The sequence below is a fragment of the Thamnophis sirtalis genome, unplaced genomic scaffold, assembly GCF_051295495.1.
Source record: "Thamnophis sirtalis isolate CommonGarterSnake01/CBP01778 unplaced genomic scaffold, rThaSir2_p1.2 scaffold_15, whole genome shotgun sequence".
Lineage (NCBI taxonomy): Eukaryota > Metazoa > Chordata > Lepidosauria > Squamata > Natricidae > Thamnophis > Thamnophis sirtalis.
Window position 1 is genome coordinate 32,952,974 of NW_028261395.1, and position 22,586 is coordinate 32,975,559.

The following is a 22,586-nucleotide window of genomic DNA, read 5'->3' on the forward strand; positions in this document are numbered from 1 at the left end:
TGAATCTCTTTATAAACGTATATATGTATATATATATGGGGGGGTGTTCCAGCATAACTCTGGAACACCTCAAGCAATTTCAACCAAACTTGGTACACAGATGACTTACTCTCTTGAAAAAAAACACCCCTAATGCTCCTCGGGGGGGGGGGGGTATTCTGTTAAGATACAGCCTGTTTTGTTTTAAAAGGACTTCTACTGTACTGCTGTAAAATGACTTCTACTGTACAGCACAGTGGAGTTGCTGTGGTAATGGATTCGTAATACTCCACAAGGGGCCTCTCTCTGGTAAGGTGGAAAATCCAACATTAGAAATTACGTTTGGTTTGGACATTTTCCCCCTATAAATAAAAACCCAGGCAACACCGGGTTATCTGCTAGTATATAAATAAATTCATGAAGAACCACAAGGGTAGTTGGTAGTTACATTTGCCAGGAACACATAAATATGAAGCCTACTTATCTGTCGATGCCCAAAAGAAATGGAATAGCTAAAATATTGGTTGCATCTTGATTTCCAAAGATGGCAAAATGAATGGATACATTTTAAGATGTGCCAATGTTGGAAGAAGATGATGGGCGGTCTATTGAATCTTGCAAGGGAGAAATTATTTGTTGAAAGCAAATGTATATCATGGCATGATTCAGCTCATTTTGTGGTAGGGACATGAAATTCGGGGTTATTTGGAGAAATCCCAGGGTGCAGTTATAAATGAAGGGCTTAAGAAGCTGATATTCTAAAATGAGAAGGTCAAGAATGAACGAGCCCACAACGATTGTAGATTCTGAACAAAGTTGCGTGACCTTTAACAAAAGTACTGTATTTTTCAGAGTATAAGATGCTCCGAAGTATAAGACGCACCTAGCTTTTCGGGAGGAAAACGAAAAAAAATCTCCCTCTGCCTCCAGCAATTTGCCTCCTTGCAGCAAACAGGCAGTTTCAGTTTCAGTTTAGCCTAATTAGCACAAGGAAACAAAAAATCTGCCTCTGCTTGCCAGCGATTTGCTTCCTTGCAGCAAACAGCATGTTTCAGTTTCGGGGCGTGCAGAGGCGGCAATAGGGAATGGCAATCCATGCAGCCTGAAACAGCTAATCGTCAGGAGGCTGATCCAACCGACAATCAGCTGCTCGTGCTAATCAAGCTGTACTGAAGCTGAAACTGAAATAGGCTGTTTGCTGCAAGGAACCAAATTGATGGGAGGCAGAGGCCAAAGGGTGGGGGCCGGCAGGTAGGCAGGACTACATTCGGTGTATAAGACGCACCCAAATTTTCACCCTCGTTTGGGGGGAGGGGAGTGTGTCTCATATACTCCGAAAAATACAATATGTTTGGTCATGTCAAAGGTCATGTGTTTTTCTCTAATTAATCCAGGGTGAACGATTGGCTCCTGAAGATAAACGACGTAGATCTCACCAACAAAGACAAAAAGCAAGTGATCAAAGCAGTCCTTAATGGCGGAGGAATTATCAATATGCTGGTTCGCCGAAGAAAGTCCTTAGGAGGGAAGGTGGTCACTCCGCTGCACATCAACCTTTCAGGCCATAAAGGTGAGGCCCTCATGCTGCTTTGGACTCTGTGGTTATTTATAGATGTTGCCAGCTAACAAATATGCAGAGATCCAGTCAATATTTCCACTGCATTCTTCATGGATTTGCTACCAAAGTGAATAAGTACGTTGGTATGCTTTCCTGGTTTGAGATTGAAATGTCTGTTAATGGAAGATGTTTTCTACTGTGTATTATGGACCTAAAACATCAGAATTTCATTTTTGCAACAGCTGTGGTTGTATTGCAATGTACAGTAGCTCTTAGGATACCGACTTTCCTAAATTCGAAGGACCTTCTAATTCTTCCAATTCCAATTCTTCAGTTGGATCAGTTTGATTCATGGATTTCAATGTATATAGCAGAGGTGGTATTCAGCAGGTTCTCACCAGTTCTGGAGAACCATTAGCGGAAATTTTGAGTAGTTCGGATAACCAGTAAATACCAACTCTTGATTGGCCCCGCCCCCATCTATTCTCTGCCTCCTGAGTCCCAGCTGATCAGGAGGAAATGGGGATTTTGCAGTATCCTTCCCCTGCCACGCCTATCAAGCCACGTCCACCAAACCACGCCCACAGACCCGGTAGTAAAAATTTTTGAATCCCATCGCTGGTATACAGTGCTTTTCTTGGCAGTAATAGGGTATCATTCTGGATGACTTAAAAAGACCTTCCCAATTTAGCTTGATCCCTGACATTTGGAGTTTTAACTTTCAAATCCTGACCAAACCAGGCTTTGCTTAGTTTCTAAAGTCATCCAGTTGCTGCCAGATATTGAGAACTCAAAACAAAATTGTGTGTTTTCAGGAGTTACCATTGTAGACTTATATCAAAGAGTTCACCTACAGGTAAGGTAGAAACAAGGTAGATCAGCTGCTCAAATGATTGATGCATACCAAGGGGACTGTACTGGTTAAATTAGAAGAGAAATAACCAGTTCATTTCTGTAAAGAGCCAAGGTGGTGCAGTGGTTAAAATGCAGTACTGCAGGCTAACTCACTGCTCACTGTTAGCAGTTCGATTCTGACTGGCTCAAGGTTGACCCAGCCTTCCATCCTTCCTTCTGAGGACCCAGATTATTGGGGGTAAGATGCTAACTCTGTAAACCACTTGCCGAGTACTGTAAAAGAACTATGAAGTGGTATATAAGTCTAAGTACTATTTCTATTGACTCAGCCTTCCGTCCTTCCGAGGTGGGTAAAATGAGGACCCAGATTGTTGGGGCAATAGGCTGACTCTGTAAATTGCTTAGAGCTGTAAAAGCACTGTGAAGTGGTATATAAGTCTAAGTGCTATTGCTATAAAGAAAACATATTAAACCTTCAGAATTCTGAAAATGTATGCTGAATGCTGAATAGCAGGGGTGAAATCCAGCAGATTCTGACAGCTTCTGAGAACCGGTAGTGCAAATTTTGAGTAGTTTGGAGAACCTGCAAATGCCACCTCTGGCTGGCCCCAGAGTGAGGTGGGAATGGAGATTTTGCAGTATCCTTCCCTTGCCACGCCCACCAAGCCACGCCCACCAAGCCATGCCCACTGAACTGGTAGTAAAAAAAATTGAACTTCACCACTGGTGAATAGATTTGGGTGACTAAGGCTGGTTCAACCAGTCCAGGCTTCGTTTTGCAAGGAAGCAGGCATGGAACACACACTCAAACCCTCAAACATGGCTATAAGCAAAGACTGATTGTGCATGCCAGTAAGCTTTGTGTGAGAGAATTGCTAATAAATTCACCTTGGCTGCTCCATTTCAGAGAGTGGAATTGGTCTGGAAAATGGAATTTTTGTCGCCACCGTAACGAGTGGCAGTCCGGCTGCCAAGGATGGATCCCTCACTGTGGGAGATAGGATCATTGCTGTAAGTTACTTTTCAATCTTTTCAGGATAGAAATTCAAATCGGGCAAGAGTTGAAGCCTATTAGCCTATTAAGCAGAAATCATTTCTTCTAAAGTCCCATGCTAACTATCTAGCGGTTTGTAAGCAAACAAACAAACACACTGGTTGTAAAATACTTGATAAATGTCATTCAGTGACCTGATGGCTTGCTACGAGCACGGTTTTGCCAAAAACTGGAAATAGCTGCCGGTTTTGGGGGGAAACGGTCATAAAACATGGTCACTGGATGTTGCATACAGCTACAAATGTGGCCGGGTTTGCACGCACCCAAAGTGGAGTCACATGACCATGGAGTCACATGACCATGGAAGGGGCCTAACCATCAGAACTTCTGATCCGAGTGGTAAGCCCTATTTTTCGGGTCAGTCGGCATTTTTAACAATTGCTAAATGACTGTTTGTGTCAAGGGCTATCTGTACAAAAACTGCAGCATTAAATAGGTTTAGCAGAAAAAGGGAGAGGAATAGGAATAGAATAGAATAGAATATAATAGAATAACTGAGTTGGAAGGGACCTTGGAGGTCTTCTAGTCCAATCCCCTGCCTAGACAGGAAACCCTACACCACTTCAGACAAATGGATATCCAACATCTTCTTAAAAACTTCCAGTGTTGGAGCATTCACAACTTCTGGAGGCAGATTGTTCCACTGATTAATTGTTCTAACCAGGAGAAGAACATCCTGGCCCTTTGCATATACATGGAAGTCATGGTCTGAACCTATTTGCAGGTCTCCTTGCCCATTTTGTTCCTCGTCTTCCAAAACGTGTTGTGTGTATAGGGGAAAGGAGTGGCAGAACTTGGAGGCGGAGTTAAAAGAGGAATCAGCCTAGAACTGTGATGGCGAACCTATGCCACGCATGCCAGAAGTGGCACGCAGAGCCAGTTCTCTAGGCAGGCGAGCCGTCACCCGTTGCTCTTCCAGGTTCTGGCATGTTGGCCAGCTGGTCTTCACACATGCGGGAGTGCCAGAAACTGGGAGAGCAGTTGCCAGTGTGCATGCACACACCAGGAAGATGACCTTCCAGTTTCTGGTGCATGCATGCGCATCAGCCACCTAGTCTTTGTGCATGCATGCATGCCAAAAACTGGAAAACCAGGTGACCGGTGTGCATACGCGCGCCAGAAACCGGAAGATCATCTTCCCACACACGCATGCACACTGGGCGGCTGCTCTTCCAGTTTCACACACGCACCTTCCCATTTTGGCACTAGGTGCCGAAAGCTTCACTAACACTGGTCTAGAATCCCTACGTAGCCACAATGTGAATTCCACTGACTCTTAACTAACTCCAAGCGGGTGTTAATAGTTGAGAAGATTCCTGTGTATAATGCGTTAAGCAATAAATCAGTTTTACCTGTACCTTCCTGTGTGGATCTGGTCTTTCATGCCCGACATTTTGGCTCAGAAAATTGTTCTCGCTTGCCTTACTATTCTAATACTGAAATTTGATGCAAACCACTGCTGATGTTGTGTGTATGGTTCCCGAGGTTCCCCAAAGCAGAATTACCTATCCAAGCGGTAATAAAGGAATAGACAAAAAAATCTTCTGGGTGTGGAAAGTGAACCTGGAAGACCAATATTGAATACAGTGAATATCCTAGTGTTTGCTTGACAATTGCATGCTTGATACTCTTCCTTTTCCTGCAGATAAACGGCATTGCACTAGATAATAAATCACTGACCGAATGTGAAGCTCTTCTGCGGAACTGCAGGGAGTCCCTTACGCTTTCATTGATGAAGGTGAGCGAGGAATAAAGAGTGCATAGTTTTTTGTCGGTGAATAATATTTATTTAATAGGAGAGGGTTCCAATCATTGTACCAACCACCTTTGTACTGGTCTTCTTCTTACATTCCACCATACACCATCCCCATTTCTTCCTCGGAACATGATAATGACATACCAGAAGATTGATTGAAGAATGAAGATTGAAAAATGATTCCTACTGTTCTTCGCAGAAGCAAGAAACAGATTCCCTGCAAAGAAAACCCACTCTTGATTTACACATTGGGAATTAACTGCATTCACCAACAGAAACCCTCCTGCAACCCTCTGCCAGCGAAAGTAGATGCTGGGAGAGCCCAGGCTCCATTTTCCCTGGCAGAGGCACTGTGGGCCAGTCCTTCGCTGGGCCAGATCTAAGCACTCTACGGGCCGGATCTGAGCCCTGGGCCTTGAGTTTGACACCCTTACTCTAAAGCCATCAAAATTTTGGCCGTTCTTTGATCTTAGAGTAGTGAATTCCACTTCTCTGTGCTTATTTTAAATGGATATACTCTCTGGGATTTTACAAGTTTTAATCCAACACTTCTAGAAGGCAGTGATGGCTAACCTTTTTGTTGTTGGGCAAAAAAGTGAGGACGCGTGCACAATAGCGCATTGGTGGGCCGGCACCCATAATGCAAAGTGCCCCCCCCATACACACACATGCACATGCATGCACACACACGTACACGCACCTGCACCACACTACTCATCTCCAAGCTGAGCTTCGTATTTCCTCCAGGGGGCCGGAGGAGGCAGCTTTCACCCTCCCCAGGCTCCAGGAAAGTTCGGAAATGATCCGTTTCTGGCTTCCAGGGAAGGCTGTTTTCATTTCCAAACTTGCAGTTGGCCCGTTGGGCCTGTTTTTCACCCTCCCCGGGCTCCTGAGGCTTTCCTAAAGCCTGGGGAGGGCAAAAACGGCTTCCCTCGGCCCTCCGAAAGGCCGAAAATCAGCTGGCCAGCACGCACATGTGTGCTGGAGCTGCTGGCTCATGTGCTGACAGATATGGCTCTTTGTGCTACCTGTGGCACGCATGCCAAAGGTTTGCCTTCATGGGCTTAGGGTAAGGAAACTCTGTTAGTGGGGTTTTTCCCCATCCCATAATTAATAAAAAATAATACAAATGACAGAATAAATTCCAATGATTTCCAGTGTATTTTATATGATTGTTAGAATTCAGCTTTTCTTGTAACAATATAAAGGTACAAAATATTAATGTATTTTAGTACAACATACCCACAGCTTGGTAGATCAATATGTAAGTTTGGTGCTGCTTTATCACACAACCATGTCTATAAATTATGTAGCAGTGCCTTGCTAATTTCCTGCTGACGGTGTTCCATCCCATGATTTAACTTTGTATTAGTTTAACAAAATGTAAAATGCAAAGAAAAAAATCCTGGAAAAGTAAAAAGAAAGGGAGAGAAAAAGAAGGGACAGAGTGTAATGGAAGAAAAAAAAAGAAAAAGGCATTGACTTCTGACTTTCTTTAGCACAGTAGAAGGTAACAACATTACAACCACAACTTTTGCCTTTACACAACAGTACATACAAGCCATTTCTATAACAATGAGCCTGTCTAGTTTACAAAAAACAGAATCAAAGTTTCATTCCCCGCCGCCCTTGCAAACACAAAATCTGGAAGCAATTTCAAAATAAAGACAAAATCAAATATAATGTCTTATTTGGATAAAAGAGTCGGTTTAACCATCTCTGCTTCTCTTTGCTGTGGGGGATAATATATCATTCATTCTCATATTTTCAAATCTAGTCCAAAATATTTTACAAACTGTAGAATATTATTCAGCATTACTTAAAGAACCAGCAGACATGCATATACAGTAGTGGCCAAAATTGTGGAAACCTTTTGGGGAAAGTGTATTTTTGAGGTTTGATGGCTAATAACACCACCTTTTTTTTGAGTTTCAAGATAATCATATTCCACTGCTGGAATGGCCTGGGAATAGCCCAGACCTTAACCCAATTGAAAATCTATGGAGCCGACTAAAGAAACTTGTTAGTCAGAAGCGACCCAGCAATGAAACCCAGTTAATAGAAGCAATCATTCAATCTTGTTTCACATTATCACAGCTGCAGAACTAAGAGACTTGGTTCACTCCATGGGAAGACGTTGTAAGGCCATAATTCATGCTAAAGGTTACCCAACTAAGAATTAACTTGACATGGTGATAATTTTTGTATATCTCGTGCACAGTACTGCACTCTAACCACTGCTGTGGTGATGCAGTGGTTAGAATGCAGTACTGCAGGCTACTTCTGCTGATCACTGGCTGCCAGCTGTTTGGCAGATCGAATCGCACCATTCTCAAGGTTGACTCGGCCTTCCACCTTCCTAGTTGGGTAAAATGAGGAGCCAGATTGTTGGGGGCAAGTAAACTGCTTACAGAGGTCTGTAAAGCATTGTGAAGCGGTATATAAGTCTAATTGCTATTTCTATGGTGATAATTCTTGTATATCTCATTTCACTTTTCTTTTTTATAACTGCTATTCTAATAGCAAATCCTTCATAAAAGTTATTGCATTACATTCTTGATTAAATTATCTTTCCATTGATATATAATGTTATGATACTACTCCAAAAAAATAAATAAGTGGTGTTATTAGCTAGTTTTAAAAAATACACTTTTCCCCAAAATTTTGGGAATTTTGGCCACTACTGATGTTGTACTCATTCATACTCATGTTGCTTCTTCTCCAACTAGGTTTATCCTCAGAGCTCAAGTTCCTCTTGGAGTGGGCAGAACATATTTGAAAATCTTAAGGATTCGGAGAAGATCTCCAACGGCCGGGTTCACGCATCCGAAGTACAAGTTCAAAATAAAAGAAACTTAAAGCACAACAGTTCAACCCAAACCGATATTTTCAACCCGGACATCATGGATGTCAAGAAGGATCAGAGCGATCAAGAGAACGGTTTGTATTGCAGTCTGAAACCGTTCTCCAGTAGCGTTTTACATAGTGACTCCCACCGGAACACGGCCCACGAGTGCCACAGTAATTCGGAACACAGCCTTGAATCCTTTGGTCCAGACGGCTATGGAGACCCGAGTTATGGGATAGTGAACTTGGACAACCAAAGGCTTTCCTTTGATCCCACAGTTGCAGACTGCATTGTTCTGGAGAGTGCCTTAGACAAAGGGCCAGGCGGGAAGCACAGTGGTGGCACATGGCCCAAAGTTATGGTCAACGTAGCTCCAGCAGAAACAGAAAAATTCTCAGTGTACAAAAAGCCCAAACAAAGAAAATCCATCTTTGACCCAGACACTTTCAAAAGACCTCTGACCCCTCCCAAAATGGATTATCTGTCTCCCAATCCGATGTTGGGACTGTCGGCCCAAACTTCAAAACCAGAAGCCATCTCCACTCCTCCAACACCTCCGACCAGAAGTGATTCTATTAAATTTAAACACAAACAGCAAGCCAGTTCTGCCTCGGAGTCTACCGTGACAATGGGCTCACCCCCTCCTAGTCCAGCTGCAGTCCAGCCCCCGCTCTCCATCGAACTGAAGCCAGACTCTTGCCTTCTCAAGGGGCGAGGGAGACCCTCAGGACATTACTACAGGGAAGAGGGGGTAGACCCTGGACATTTGCCCTCCAGAAAATCCTGCGAAGAGGACATTGGCTTTCAAAGAGTGGAAGAGCCTGAAATCAAAAGACCAAGGCCCAAATCTGCTCCCGCCTTCAGGCATAAACTAACCCCCGTGCCCATTCCTAATCCATCTCAGCAGGTAGATATGGGATCTTGAAAAAAAGGATCCTGGCCAATCCTTTCCCCAGTGATTTGAGGATTTAAAATCAGGGGTGTCAAATTCGTGTCGTCACAGCGCTAAACCGGGCATGGCCAGCATGTGACGCATCCAGCCCGCAGGCCACGAGTTTGACAGCCCTGGTTTCAATGATCTTTTCTGACATCAAAGTGTATTGCATCGTACACTGGTTAACTTCTTGTTCAAGGCGTCTAGTACAACTCGCTGCGACCAACTCACCGCGGCTAACTTGCCATAGCCAACTCTCCGCGGGACAGCGATCCGTGGAACAAGAGTTGCATCAATATTGAAGGACTGGCGGAATAGAATTGTTAAATTAAAGATGCCAAAGGAGGGGCATAATCAGGGGTGGGATTCTACCGGTTCAGACCGATTCAAGCAAACTGATCTGACGATCAGCAGGGAACAAACCGGTTCTCTTCGATGATCAGCTGGGCCTGCCCCTGCTGTATCCTGTCCTTTATTTCCTGCTTTCTTGCTCATCTCAATCGCGCCACACAACTAAATCCCCTCCTCTAGCTGTTTTACTTACCGTTGTTGACTTGGAAGGTAAGCAGCTGAGCTTCTAAATACTCCAAGTTCAGCACTATGCACGGGCGCAAAGTACACACTCACCGAACCGGTTCTTAAACCGCCAGCATCCCACCCCTGGGCATAATGAAAGACAAAAATTAAAATATTTTTAAAAATTATTTTAAGTAATTAAATTGAATTGTTGAATTGTCTCACAATGTCCTGCAGTGAGTTGCCCATGGTGAGTTGTCCTGCAGCACATTGGCTGTGATGAGTTGGCCACAGAGGAGTACTTCTTTTTTCAGCTCATTTATACTACTGTATTTTTCAGAGTATAAGACACACCCGTTTCCCTCCAAAAAGAGGGTGAAAATCTGGGTGCGTCTTATATACTGAATACAGCATTTTTGGCCTACCAAAACCCCTTTGCAAAAAATGGACGTGCAGAGGGTTTGGGAGGCTTGCAAAGTGCTCCTGGAGGCTGCGAAGGGCAAAATAAGCAAAAAAGGGGCATTTCCCCCCCCACCTCCCAGGAGAGCTCTATGCCTCCCAAAGCCTCTGCATCCCCCCCCTTTTTTTTTTTGCAAAAAAGAGGCATGCAGAGGGTTTGAGAGGCCTGCAGAGTGCAAACCCCCTTTTTTAAAAAAAAAAATTACCTCTTCAAAATCATGGTGCGTCTTATACTCCAGTGCGTCTTATAGTCTGAAAAATACGGTAAGCCTTTCTGCTTTTTGAGTAGGATCATAGAATTGGTACCATTTGCTGGTCTTGACCATAATAAAAATTGAATGATTAAAGGAATCTTAATCTCAGGGGAAAAAACCAGTTGTGCTTGACATTATTGTCAGTTGTTTGCAGGTGTTACTCTGAACAGGGAGTCCTCGACTTACAATCGCCATTGATCCCAAAATGTCTGTTTCTAAGTGCGACTGTTGTTCAATGAATTTTGCCCCATTTTAACAACCTTTCTTAACAAACAATACTTAACAACCAACGGTTGTTAAGCGAATCACTGCCTTTGATAAATTGGTAGCACGGCTTTTAAGTCAATCTGGTTTCCCTATTGACATTGTTTGCCAGAAAGTCGCAAAAACACATGACCTCGGGACACTGCAACCGACATAAATATGAGTCAGTTGCCAAGCTTCTGAATTTTGAACCCCTGACCATGGGAATGCTGCAACGGTCATAAGTGTTAAAAACAGTCATAAGCCACTTTTTCCCCAGTGCCGTCGTAACTTCGAACAGTCATTAAATGAACTTTTGTAAGTCTAGGATCACCCGTAAATGGCATTTCCAGTCACATTTAAAGTTTCTTGTGAGATGATCAATCATTCAACTCTGCAGCTTGATGCTTGAGACCCAAATTAAAGCAAAAACTTAGTTATAAGTCAGCTCTGTTTAAATTTCCTGGGAATACAATTTATTTGGAATCCGGATCTAAATCGCATAGGCCCAAGCAAATTTATTTTAATACTTTGGAGTAAAAAATCTATCTAAAGATAGTTTTCTATTTAAGATGGATTAATAATTTAGTTTATTCAGCATGAAATGGAACTTAGTTACGTAGCATGAGGCTGTATATTTGCAATATTTACATTTTTTGTAAACTAATTCAATGAATCCAAGCTCTGCAAGCTGAGAGAACATGCATTTCATTGATACCTTCACACAATTTCACAGTAACCATGACATAAATCATAAAACAAAGTGTGCAGGAACCATTTGTTTTGCAAATCTTTGTACACCACAAACTGTATGATGGTTTGAAGAGAAATGCATCTGTACCACCAGGCTCTTAAATGTGAGAAGGAAGGGCAAGCAGTAAAAATGAAAGTGAAACCTTCTAAGCAGCTTATAAATATAATATTAAAGAGCACCTGTCATTTCAGATCCATCATGGCAGCATCTATTAGCGGGCATCCACTCACCTGCTGCCTGCCATGTCCTTCACCTTATTGTGTCACTGCCGCATCACCAGCCGTCCCATTAAAGTGAATGGGACGGTCGGTGAGTCAACAGCGGGTCAGAGGAGGAGCCGCTATGGGACAGAGATGACAGTTGCTCTTGAAAAATTATGATTTAAATGGAGTTGACTTAAATCAAACCTTTTTAAAACTGATTTAAATCAGGATTTAAAATCGACTTGATTTAAATCAAATCCACTCTGAAATGCAACACCCCTTTATAAATTGAGGTCTCATAACGGGTACAGGCTTCTGTTGAAAATATTGCCCATCAGTATAGAAAGATGCTTTGGATTTCCCTCCCCAGGTACAGAAATACATTCCAGCGAGTGAAGAGCTCCTGCCTCCAGAGGTACAAGAATGGCCAACCTATTCACCCAAACGGGCCAGTCGGCATAGCGATGGTTTCGTGTCGGCCTCTTTATACACCGGAAGCTTGTCCGGAGGTTAGTACCCGCGATTGGCACGTGACGAGTCTGTTCATTTGAGACTTTATTTTGTTGTAGGACCTCTGCCCAACTATGGATACTTCTTGGCTTACAACTTGTTCGTGTAGGAACCGTTTGGCACTTTTAAAAAGTGACTTATGACTATTTTTCACCCTTACGATGGTTGCAGTATCCCCACGGTCATCTGATCAAAATTTGGATGCGTTTATGATGGTTGCAGAGTCCCGGGGTCAGGGGATCCCCTTTGGTGGCCTTACGACAAGCAAAGTCCATCGGGAAGCCATATTCGATTAACAACCGAGCATCCAGTTTTGGTCACCACGATGTAAAAAAGATGTTGAGACTGTAGAAAGAGTGCAAAGAAGCGCAACCAAGATGATTAGGGGACTGGAGGCTAAAACATACAATGAACTGTTGCAGGAACTGGGTACGTCTAGTTTAATGAAAAGAAGGACTAGGGAAGATATGATAGCAGTGTTCCAATATCTCAAGGGCTGCCACAAAGAAGAGGGAGTCAAACTATTCTCCAATATACTGGAGGGCAGGACAAGAAGCAATGGGTGGAAACTAATCAAGGAGAGAAGCAACTTAGAACTTAGAATTTTTCTGATAGAACAATTAGCCAGTGGAACAACTTGCCTCCAGAAGTTGTGAATGCTCCAACACTTGAAGTTTTTAAGAAGAGAGTGGATAACCATTTGTCTGAAGTGGTGTAGGGTTTCCTGCCTAAGCAGTAGGTTAGACTAGAAAACCTCCAAGGTCCCTTCCAACTCTGTTTATTCTATTCTATTAACAATTTTAGTAATTCTCCTTAACAACTTTGGCTAGAAAGGTGGTGAAATTGGCGGGGGGGATTCAGTTAACGGCTGCCTTGCTTACCAATGGAAATTTGGGTCTTTATTTTATTTTATTCTATTCTATTATTTTATTTTATTATTTTTATGTATTTGTATTTATTTTATTATTTTATTTAAAAAAATATTGGCTGCCATCTTACAGTTGGGTAACGCTGGACAGCTGACTGTTACATAAAAGCTAAAACATAAAAAGTTAAAATCAGTTCTTAAAATCAAAGACACATGGGGAGTGAGGAGGAGGAAGGGACAATTATTGTTAATCAACCCCCTCCATTTTGCTAATTGGGGCTCTAAACTGACTGGCAGACCCACATCTTTAGGCCCTTAAGAAAAGATAGGAGGGTTGGGGCCAACCTCACATTGGGGGTGGGGTGTGTGTGTGATAAGATGTTCCAGAGGGCAGGAGCCACAGCACAGAAGGCCCTGTTATAATTGGGCTGACGGGACCGACAGCATGCCTCCTCTGCCAGCACGAGTGGGGCAAATCAGTGGGGTGAGACAGTCCCTCAAATAAGCTGGCCCTATGCCATGAAGTGCTCTCAAGGGGATCCCCAACACCTTAAGTTGCACCTGGAAGTTAGGAGATACCTGTATCTTTGGGGCAGCTTTTCTGCCGTGATCCATTATCTAGTATGGCTGAGCTACAATACTGCAGAGGTTATTCTTCTAACTTCCCTTTGTTGTATAGGTACCATGCCAAGAAACATTGCGCCATGCTCTGCTGTGACTGCCGTGATGAGAAATCCTATTTACACAGCCTGGAGTCATCGAATTGCCACCAGCAATTGCTCATCGACAACCAATCAATATTGCCACCAACACCTGCATCCCAGGTATTTAGAGAAGAAGAATCTTGAACTGAAGTATAATCCCCTCAATCGTAGCATTCTCTCTTTTTTTTGTATGTACCTTATTATCCTTATCAATTATGTATTTAACATAGCACTCTTGAGATTACTAAATTACTAATCACTAATTACTAAAATTAACTAATTTTTTATTATCAACTTTCATATATCAGCCTGTACCCTTCCAGTAATAATACAGTCTTATTTCTTTTGTCATTTGTGGAATTGATCTTCTATTTATTTCCTTAATAAAATTTTTGTGGACTTCTCTCCACACCTTGTTGCTTGTAGCATCACTTAAGTAATCTCGATGCCCTCCATCTGCTATTTTAATCAGCTTATCTTTGGTTGTCAATCATGCTTCTGAGAAGTTTTCTCTCCTTGAATCCATTGTTTTTCCTCTTTTTCTTCTTCCATGCCTTGAAATCTGGGGTAGTTCCTATTGATCTAATTCCCTTTCCCATACTCCCCTTTTCCCACTTTCAACCACGTTCACTCCACTGGTAAAGTAATCAGTTGTCTTGTCTTTATAATCATTTTCCCCTTCAATTTTTGAGACTCTGACCCCATCATTTTTTGCTGTTATAAACTCTAATTTTTCCATCTTCTCAATTCTCTCTGTTATTTCTAATAAATTTTGAATTCCGGCCAAAATGTTTTGCAAAGTTAATGTTTCTTTTGAATATTGTACCATTTTGGCAAGCTGGTAGATACTGCCACTCTGGCTTTCAAGGCTTCTTATATTAAATTAGCTTAAACGCAAGTTCATTTATGATCTTCAAAAAAGAAGGTTCTGTTTCTTTTTCTCTCCCACTGCCAGTAAGACTCTCAAAGTGCACCTGTAAAAACAATTCGTGCCCTTGCTTCTTATCACTTTCTATAAACAAGTTGCAGAGCCTCGAGATACAAAGTCAGTGAGATCAAAAGGAAAAGGGAAAGTGCATTGTTTCAAAAAAACTGAAGCCTCCAGCCTCCAAGTGACAGTATTGCTTCCCACTCTCTAATGTTATTTCAAACTTAAAAGAAACCAAGTTCTTAAATGGAATTAATAGCAAGAAATAAAAGTCCTTGTTGAAATAAAGAAGAAGACTTTAATCCATAGATTAAAAAATAAAAATAAAAAATAGAAGAAAAACTGATCTGTTCTCTTTAAAAAGAAAAAAAAAGTTTTGAGCACTTCAATCCACAAAGTAGAATTACAAAGAAAAAGAAACACACTATCCAAAGGAATCCAATATAGGTTAATTTCGCCACTTGTTTTCTTCTGCTTTCAGATTTCATTTAAGTTTAAAAAAAATTTTGGGCAGTCTTTTCCAAAACAGATGGACACACTTTCTCTTTCTGCTCCCTTCCGTTCTGTATCTGTCCCAACTTCATCAGCCTGGGGCTGGACTTTTTGTCGCCAGCTTGAAGAACTTCTCTTGGATCGATCAGGGACTTTGCGGTGTCCCTGAGATCAGCAAGACGTATTCTTCTTGTTCACCGTCTCTACGGGATGGTTTAGGTATGATTGGACCACCCAGTGGCAAAAGTATCGGCAGCGGTCTCAGGGCATCGAGACCGCACGTCCGTATCATTGCGACATTGGCTCCTCCCCCAATCGTAGCATTCTCCTTCCAATTATGGTCAGCCCAAAAATTCAGAGATGCCTTCAAAGGGGCATCAAGTGTGCTGTCCCATTCACTCACCCACACACATGTAATGGTGGGTTAGTGGGTTTATTAATATTCCCCAGCAGTTCCCTTCACTCAAAACCCAGAACTGTCTCAATTAAGTCCAGCCACAAGCTGGCCAATGCTACTCCACAGAGTAATGGCCAGTCATTCCACAAGGCACTTGAAAGTTTCCCAATCAGAAAATAGATTTTGAATGACTGTACTACTAAATATGTATTAAAATACGAATAACAGTGGAAGGTTAGAACTTAACGATGGGTGATTATGGATGGAAGAACTGGAAATTCTGCCATCTGCATTGCTCTACTCCTCCCTGTGTGTGTGTGAGAGAGAGAGGGGGGGGGGGGAGAGAGAGAGAGAGAGAGAGAGAGAGAGAGAGAGAGAGATAGAGAGATGGACTGATGAATCCCTCCATTCTACCGTTTTTAAAATACATTTCATGTCGTATTTATGGGACAGAGATAGGTCTTATTCCATTTATGCCCCCCATTTATGATGTTGCTCTTGGGTGCATGTGAGCAAAAATCCAACTTTCTGTATTTCAGTACTCAACACCAAGGACATCTCAGTTTGGATCTGAGTCACAAGCACACCAGTGAGTGCTCTGAAAATACACGCTCAAGATCATCCCACGGTTCAAATTCACTGCCTTCTAGTGCAAGACTGGGTAAGATGTCTGAAAGAAGAAATGGTCTGCTCTGTTTCTGTAGTCTCAGTGCATCGTAGATATGGGCTTCCTTGGAAGAGGGACATTGTTGGGGACAGGAGAGCTCTTGAAATGTTCTGGAGAGGGTCTTTTTGGGGGTGGTGAGGCCACCACTCTTCCACCTTCTATCGTCTCACAAACCTCAATAAAACTTCCTTTTTATAAACCTATAATCCCTTAATTTGGGGTGACTGAATGGAGCTGAGAGTTTACTAGCTGGATGCCCTTTCTAGTGCCTATGTGAAGTTCACAGCAGATATTCTTTTCTTCGCACCATAGGAGAGAAATATCTGCCGCTACCTAGGATTGAACTCTCAACCTTCCAAGTGGGAGGTGAGCATCTTCACCACTAGGCCACCATGTCCCTCTTACATAAACCTCAATATGACCCACAAATGTTATGCATTGATTTGATTGATTGATTGGCATCATATCTGATTTATTTTGGGTTGATTGGCATTGTACCTATAGACTGATTAGCATTATATCTTTTTCATAATACACTGGCATCAATGTACAGTTATTAACCTGTGTTTTTATGCATAGTTGATAAGCAGAATTGATGTCTGTGTGTAGCTAAGCATAAAACCTACCCAGGTAGGTTTTCTGCTTTGCTACACATACACAACATGTAGGAACAAAGATTTTATTTTAATTGCAAAACAGGAAGATTTCTGGATGAGAAACTTTAAAAAGGGATGGAAGAGTTGAATATAAGAGGCTTCCAGCCTACCTTGGAGTCCATCCATAAGGACAAAATATAATATTTGGTTCACTCTTGACCCAGTAATGACATCCTATTTTCTTCACTTCTGGTTCGGTAGTGGGAGTGCATGCACAGAACGTCCTTGATGACGTCTGGGTGGGTGGGCAGAGCCCTGCTCCGCCGCCACTCCCGGTGCAAATCGGCAGTTTACCACTTCTGCTCTTGACCATGCAGCAAAGGTCACTTAAAGTTGATTACAAGATGAGCATTTTTTGGAGAAAGGGGCTTTTGAGAGATGGGGAGAGGTTGCCTTCTACTCCTAAATCCATTTTTTTTTAAAGATGCTCTCCGATCCTGCATTTGATTGAAGTAGCTGTATGTTTAAATCAGTGGAGCTATCTTCATAAACTCAAATTTGGCCAAATTCAAATAGCAATAGCATTTATATACCTCTTCACAGTGCTTTAAAGCCCGCTCTAAGAGGTTTACAGAGTCAGCCTCTTGCCCCCAACAGTCTGGCTACTCATTTCACCCACCTCAGAAGGATGGAAGGCTGAGTCAACCTTGAGCCTGGTGAGATTCGAATTGCCAAATTGCAGGCAGCAGAAGTAGCAGCCTGCAGTACTGCACTCTGACCACTGCACACCATGGCTTATTCTCAAATGAGAATTTTTACCAAGTAAAACTTTCTTCAAAGAGTCTTATTACCAACCTAACTGGTTTCTTGGCACTTAAAGGAATATGTTTCTTTTATTTCCCCTTCATTTTCCATTTCCAAGTAGGTTCCTCCAGCAACTTACAGTATAGAACAGAACGAATAAAAATACCTTTGACACCAAGGTACCCAAGATCCATCATTGGTTCTGACAGAGGTAAGTAATTTTCATGCTTTCTTCTTTTCCATCTTTTCTTTTAAATGAAGAATGTTACCGTAAGAACAAGCAGACACACAGTTCTACATCTTACAGTCTATTTTCCTTTCATCCCATATCATGGCTGTTCACTAGGATTGTATGAAATCCCCACGCAAATCTACTCATTCCATCATACGTTTGTGTCTTAGTTTCTTTCAGCTATTAAATAATATGGAAAGTCATCTCAAAAAAATGTTGATGGTACCTGTCCCCTCTTTACATATTATGGAAGGACAGTTTCCTTGTTGTGGCCCGCCAGCAGAGCTGGCAGCAGATTCGGACAGTGAGGGGGTTGGGGAGGAACATGGGGCCAGTCCTGGAGTCTGGGGAAAGCTCTGATGAGGGTTCTGTGTCAGAGGCAGAGAGGGGCCAAAGCCGTATGCCATCTATCAGCTGCCTTCAGAGTCAGACATCAGTGAGGTAGACAAACAGCTTGTTCCCAGTGTGCACTTGCGCAGAGTTCCCAGATGAAGGGTCAAGCTAAAGAACAGGGGTCAACTTGGGAGTAAGGCCACAGGTGGACAATGAATGGTCCCTTCCAAAAGAAATAAAAGAGCAGTGAAAGGGGAGTGGAGTTTGCAGAAGATAATTAGTTCGCTTAATTGGTTCCTTGCCATGTTTTGCAGATATCAGCCTTTCAGCTCTCCAAGACAGATAAGGTCTATGATTGTAAATCCTCCCTTGAAAGACTTTACTGGATGTGAATGAGCAGAAATCACAGTAAATTAATAAGTGGGTTTTTTGTCGGGACAAGGAATTGCTTCATGCTCTTGGGAAGCCTCCATCAGAACATTCCTTCTACCCATCATATATCATGGTTGCAAACTCATTTCTGACATTTCAGCACCATATATCAGGAAGAGTATGGAGAGGAGGGAGAGAGGGGAGGAGAGAAAGAGGGAGAGAGATTGAGATACTTATGGTGGAAATCCAATCCAAAACGCTCGGAGGTAACCCGGTAGGAATATGGGAACTACTGTCTATGTTCATGAAATGTAAGTTTGCACCTAATCAACGTGGATCTTCCATCTGTCATTTATACAGGTTCCTTATCTCATTCCGAATGTAGCAGTCCCAGCTTGGTAACTCCTCCCCAGTCGCCCCTTAACTTGGAGACCTCCTCTTTTGCCAGTAGCCAATCGCAAAATTCTCTTTCCACCTTGCCCAGGATTTCAGTGAGTCCGGTCTCAATGGGGCAACGTCGAAAAGACAAGTAAGTCATAGTTGAGTTTGTGCCAATGCTTTGTCTCAAGAGGGAAAGAACTTCGCATAGTCAAGCTCCATTTCTGGTGACCTCAAATCCTTGCAGATATTTTGACAACAGTGTGGAAATGGTCCTCCATTGCCTTCTTTGGGAAAGTTTATTTCTGCTTCCCAATGTTATCTTATATTTTCCACCTTCCCATCCATTCCTGGGTGGCATCTCATACAACCAATACTAACCCATTCCAATCTGGTTTAACTTTAAAAGCCAGCTTAAAGGTTCCAAATAGCACCCAAAAGTAAATCAGAGTTCAAGGCAAAATATTGCTCAAAATTCCAATTTATTAAGAGAGCCATGTTGACACATCTGGGAAAACCCGAATCTGAAAGCTTCCCAGTTTTCACCACCCAGTTGAAAGTTCAAGACCTTTCCCTCACACCCACAAGTCCATCACATGGTCCAATCTTCCATTGTCATGCTGGCAGTTCCACCCATCCAGTTCTGGTCAGGTGTAGAGGTGCAAAGACCATGAATGGCCTTGGCTTTCTAGAAAGAATTCTGTTATGGCTACCTAGCATCTAACTCCGTACAATTACCCTTCCCATTTTCCCACAATAGAAAATGTGTAGTAGAATAATAGAAAGTGTGGCAGGCCAAAGATCCAAAGGAAAAGATGGCTGCAGGCCTGACACCAGCAGGTTCAGCGAGCTCTAGTCACCTTCACATATCTTGAGGTGTGTGTGTGTGTGTGTTTTCTTTTTTACGATTCTTGTAATCCCTTTTATCAGAATGGCGACTGAATGGAGCTGAGCATTTGCTGGCCGATTGCCCTTCCCAATGCCTGTGTGGAGTTCAAGCAGATATTTTTTCTTTGCGCCCTGATAGAGAAACATCTGTCTCTGCCTAGGATTGAACTCTCAATTTTCTGAGTGGGAGGCAAGGCAGCATATTTTCCCAGCCTCAATCCCCTAATTGACAAAAGGGCTTAATTTAATTATATACCTTAGAGACAAGGGACATCCAAACCGGAGTTATTAAGAAATTAATCTACAGAGTTAGGAATGTTTTTATAAATTATATGGAACACTGTGTATTTATTATTTCTCGATTTTGCATCCTACATAAGCTACATCATACATAACCTATATACATACATACAAAGAGATGCGGTGGCTCAGTGGCTAAGAAGCTGAGCGTGTCGATCAGAAAGCTCAGCATTTCGGCAGTTTGAATCTCTAGTGCTGCATAACGGAGTGAGCTCCTGTTACTTGTCCCAGCTTTTGCTAACCTGAGAGTTCGAAAGCATGTAAAACTTCAGGTAGAGAAATAGGAACCAGCTTTGGTGGGGAGGTAACAGTGTTCCATGCACCTTTGGCATGGAGTCATGACGGCCACATGACCACAGAGACATCTTCGGACAGCGCTGGAACTTCAGCTTTGAAACGGAGATGAACACTGCCCACTAGAGTTGGGAATAACTAGCAAATATGTGTGAGGGAAACCTTTACCTTTACTAAGCCAAAATTCGGGCAGAATGTAACACAAATACGGAAATATCTCCCCTGCCCCAAATAGTTCATCCACTAAGGAGTTCATCGTTCCTAGAACATACTGCTCCCAAAATTTATTCATGTATTTACTCAATATTCCCATTTTTAAATTAAAATTTAAAATTAAAATTAAAATGTATTAAAATTAAAATTAGAATTAAAATTTATTAAAATAATTAAAATTAAAATTTATTAAAATAATTAAAATTAAAATTTATTAAAATAATTAAAATTAAAATTTATTAAAATAATTAATTAAAATTTATTAAAATAATTAAAATTAACATTATTAAAATTAATTTTAATTTAATTTAATTATTAAATTAATTAAATTAAATTAAATTTTAAATTAAATCAAAGTAAAGTAGTAAAATTAATTAACATTAAAATTAAAACTATATTTTAAAAAATTAAAAACTAAAGGCAAGCCGTGCTTTTTGGGCAAATTGCTACTTTGCTTTGAGACCATTTCGAGGACAAGTATCTGCATCAGGTGGCAGGTCAAGAAACAATGAATGGAGACTAATCAACCCAACCTAGAACTAAGGAGAAACCTTCTAACAGTCAGAACCATTAATCAGTGGAACAGTTTGCCACCAGACATTGTGGATGCTCCATCACTGAAGGTGTTTAGGAACAGATAAGACAGCCATTTGTCTTCTAGTCCAACCCTTGGGACTAGAAGACCTGCAAGGGCCCTTCCAGCTCTATTCTCATCAATTGAGTGAATTCTTTATGGGCAACTCAAAGGTTCATGATCTCTTTCTTCATCAACAACTTTTCTGGAAGCCTTCCTTTCCAAATCTGAACACACAGAATCCGTAGTTTGCTTAACGACTGCGGCAAAAAAGGTCGTAACATGAGGTGAAACTCATTTAACAAATTTCTCCTTTTAAGCTACAAATATTTGGGGCTGAACTGCGGTCATAAATCAAGGACTACTTGTTTCCTGTTAGTCCAGAACGCTGTGATTTTCAGCACCCACCCATCAGGAAAATCCACCAGATTGGAAAATTCCCACATCGTCCAATTGTAGAGCCTATAATATTGAGCCAAATAAGCCTCCAATTGTCAATGTTGATCAATGCAAAGAACCGTTCTCTAGTGATTCTGGAACCTATTCCATGACCTCAAACATGCCCCCCAAACATGAGACTAGTAGATAATAACTGAGTTTACTCACAACCAGAGGTAAAATGCTACTGGTTCAAGCCGGTTCACTTGAACTGATAGTAAAAAAAATGCTTTAAAAAGTAAGAAAAAGAAAAAGGTTCCTACGATCGCGTGGCACAGCTCATTGTCACAGCAGATGATCAGAATCTTTTTTCATTTATTTTTTTAGCCTTTTTTTACTAGTGGTTCGGGTGAATTGGTTAAAAAAAGGCTTTCCAAAAGTAAAAAAAAGGTTCTGACAATCAGCATTATCGTGGGAACTTTAAAAAAATTATTTAGCAGTTTAAAAATGCTAAAAAAAAAGTTGGCCATGCCCACCTAGTCACATGATCCTCCCCCACAAAGCCACGCCCACAGAACCGATAGGGAAAAATTTTGAAATTCACCACTGCTCTCAATTCTAGTTGTCCAGCCTATTGATTGTTTCTTCCTTCTACTTCATGCCATTTCCAGAGTCCTTGTTTTATCTGTGTCACATGATCTCCTGTACCTTAGCCTGCCCTGGATTATCAACAAAAGTATTGCTGTCCTAGTTAGCGCCATGATTTTGTGGCTTTTCCTGCAATTTGGCCAAGAAACCAAGCAAGGAGTGAGTAGATAATTGTGAATTTGGCGTCCTCCCTTCTTAGCAATGGATTGTTAAGGAGGGTACAGAGGCCTATGGTGTGTTACTTAGCTCTTATAAATAGCAGAGCAGGGATCCATGGCCCACTACTGGGCTGTGGCCCGTTAGAAACTGGGCTGTGTGATCAGCTGGCCGGCTCCCTTCTCCCACCCCTGCTGGGCTACCTAGCCATGGCGACTGCTAAACTAAGGGATGCTTGGGTCTTGGCGTGGAAGGCACAAAGAAGGTAGATCTGTCCATAATTTTCTATGCTTAGTTAAAGAGTCTACATTACTCTGTAGAAGAGAATATTTGTAGCTGAGGGTGGAACTCTGAGCTTGGTTGTTTCCTTGCAGACATTTCATGACCCAACTAGTGTTCTGACCCCTCTCCGTACGGTGAGACACGCCGACACAAGATTAC

At 41.9% G+C, this 22,586-nt stretch overlaps 1 protein-coding gene across 6 annotated transcripts in view; it reads left to right on the top strand.

Moving 5' to 3' along the window:
- The window catches only part of DLG5 (discs large MAGUK scaffold protein 5), a 129,414-nt gene that overhangs the window by 83,494 nt on the left and 23,334 nt on the right, over positions 1-22,586 (top strand). For 3 of the 6 annotated variants that reach the window (XM_087701963.1, XM_087701962.1, XM_087701965.1), the window contains 9 exons: positions 1,374-1,549; positions 3,300-3,403; positions 5,092-5,184; positions 7,932-8,957; positions 11,784-11,922; positions 13,471-13,615; positions 15,852-15,973; positions 17,498-17,590; positions 18,677-18,845. In XM_087701963.1, the coding sequence (XP_087558089.1) occupies positions 1,374-1,549; positions 3,300-3,403; positions 5,092-5,184; positions 7,932-8,957; positions 11,784-11,922; positions 13,471-13,615; positions 15,852-15,973; positions 17,498-17,590; positions 18,677-18,845 (2,067 nt within the window). The remainder of the gene's footprint in view (positions 1-1,373; positions 1,550-3,299; positions 3,404-5,091; positions 5,185-7,931; positions 8,958-11,783; positions 11,923-13,470; positions 13,616-15,851; positions 15,974-17,497; positions 17,591-18,676; positions 18,846-22,586) is intronic. The other 3 variants (XM_087701961.1, XM_087701964.1, XM_087701966.1) reach the window with 1 other exon arrangement.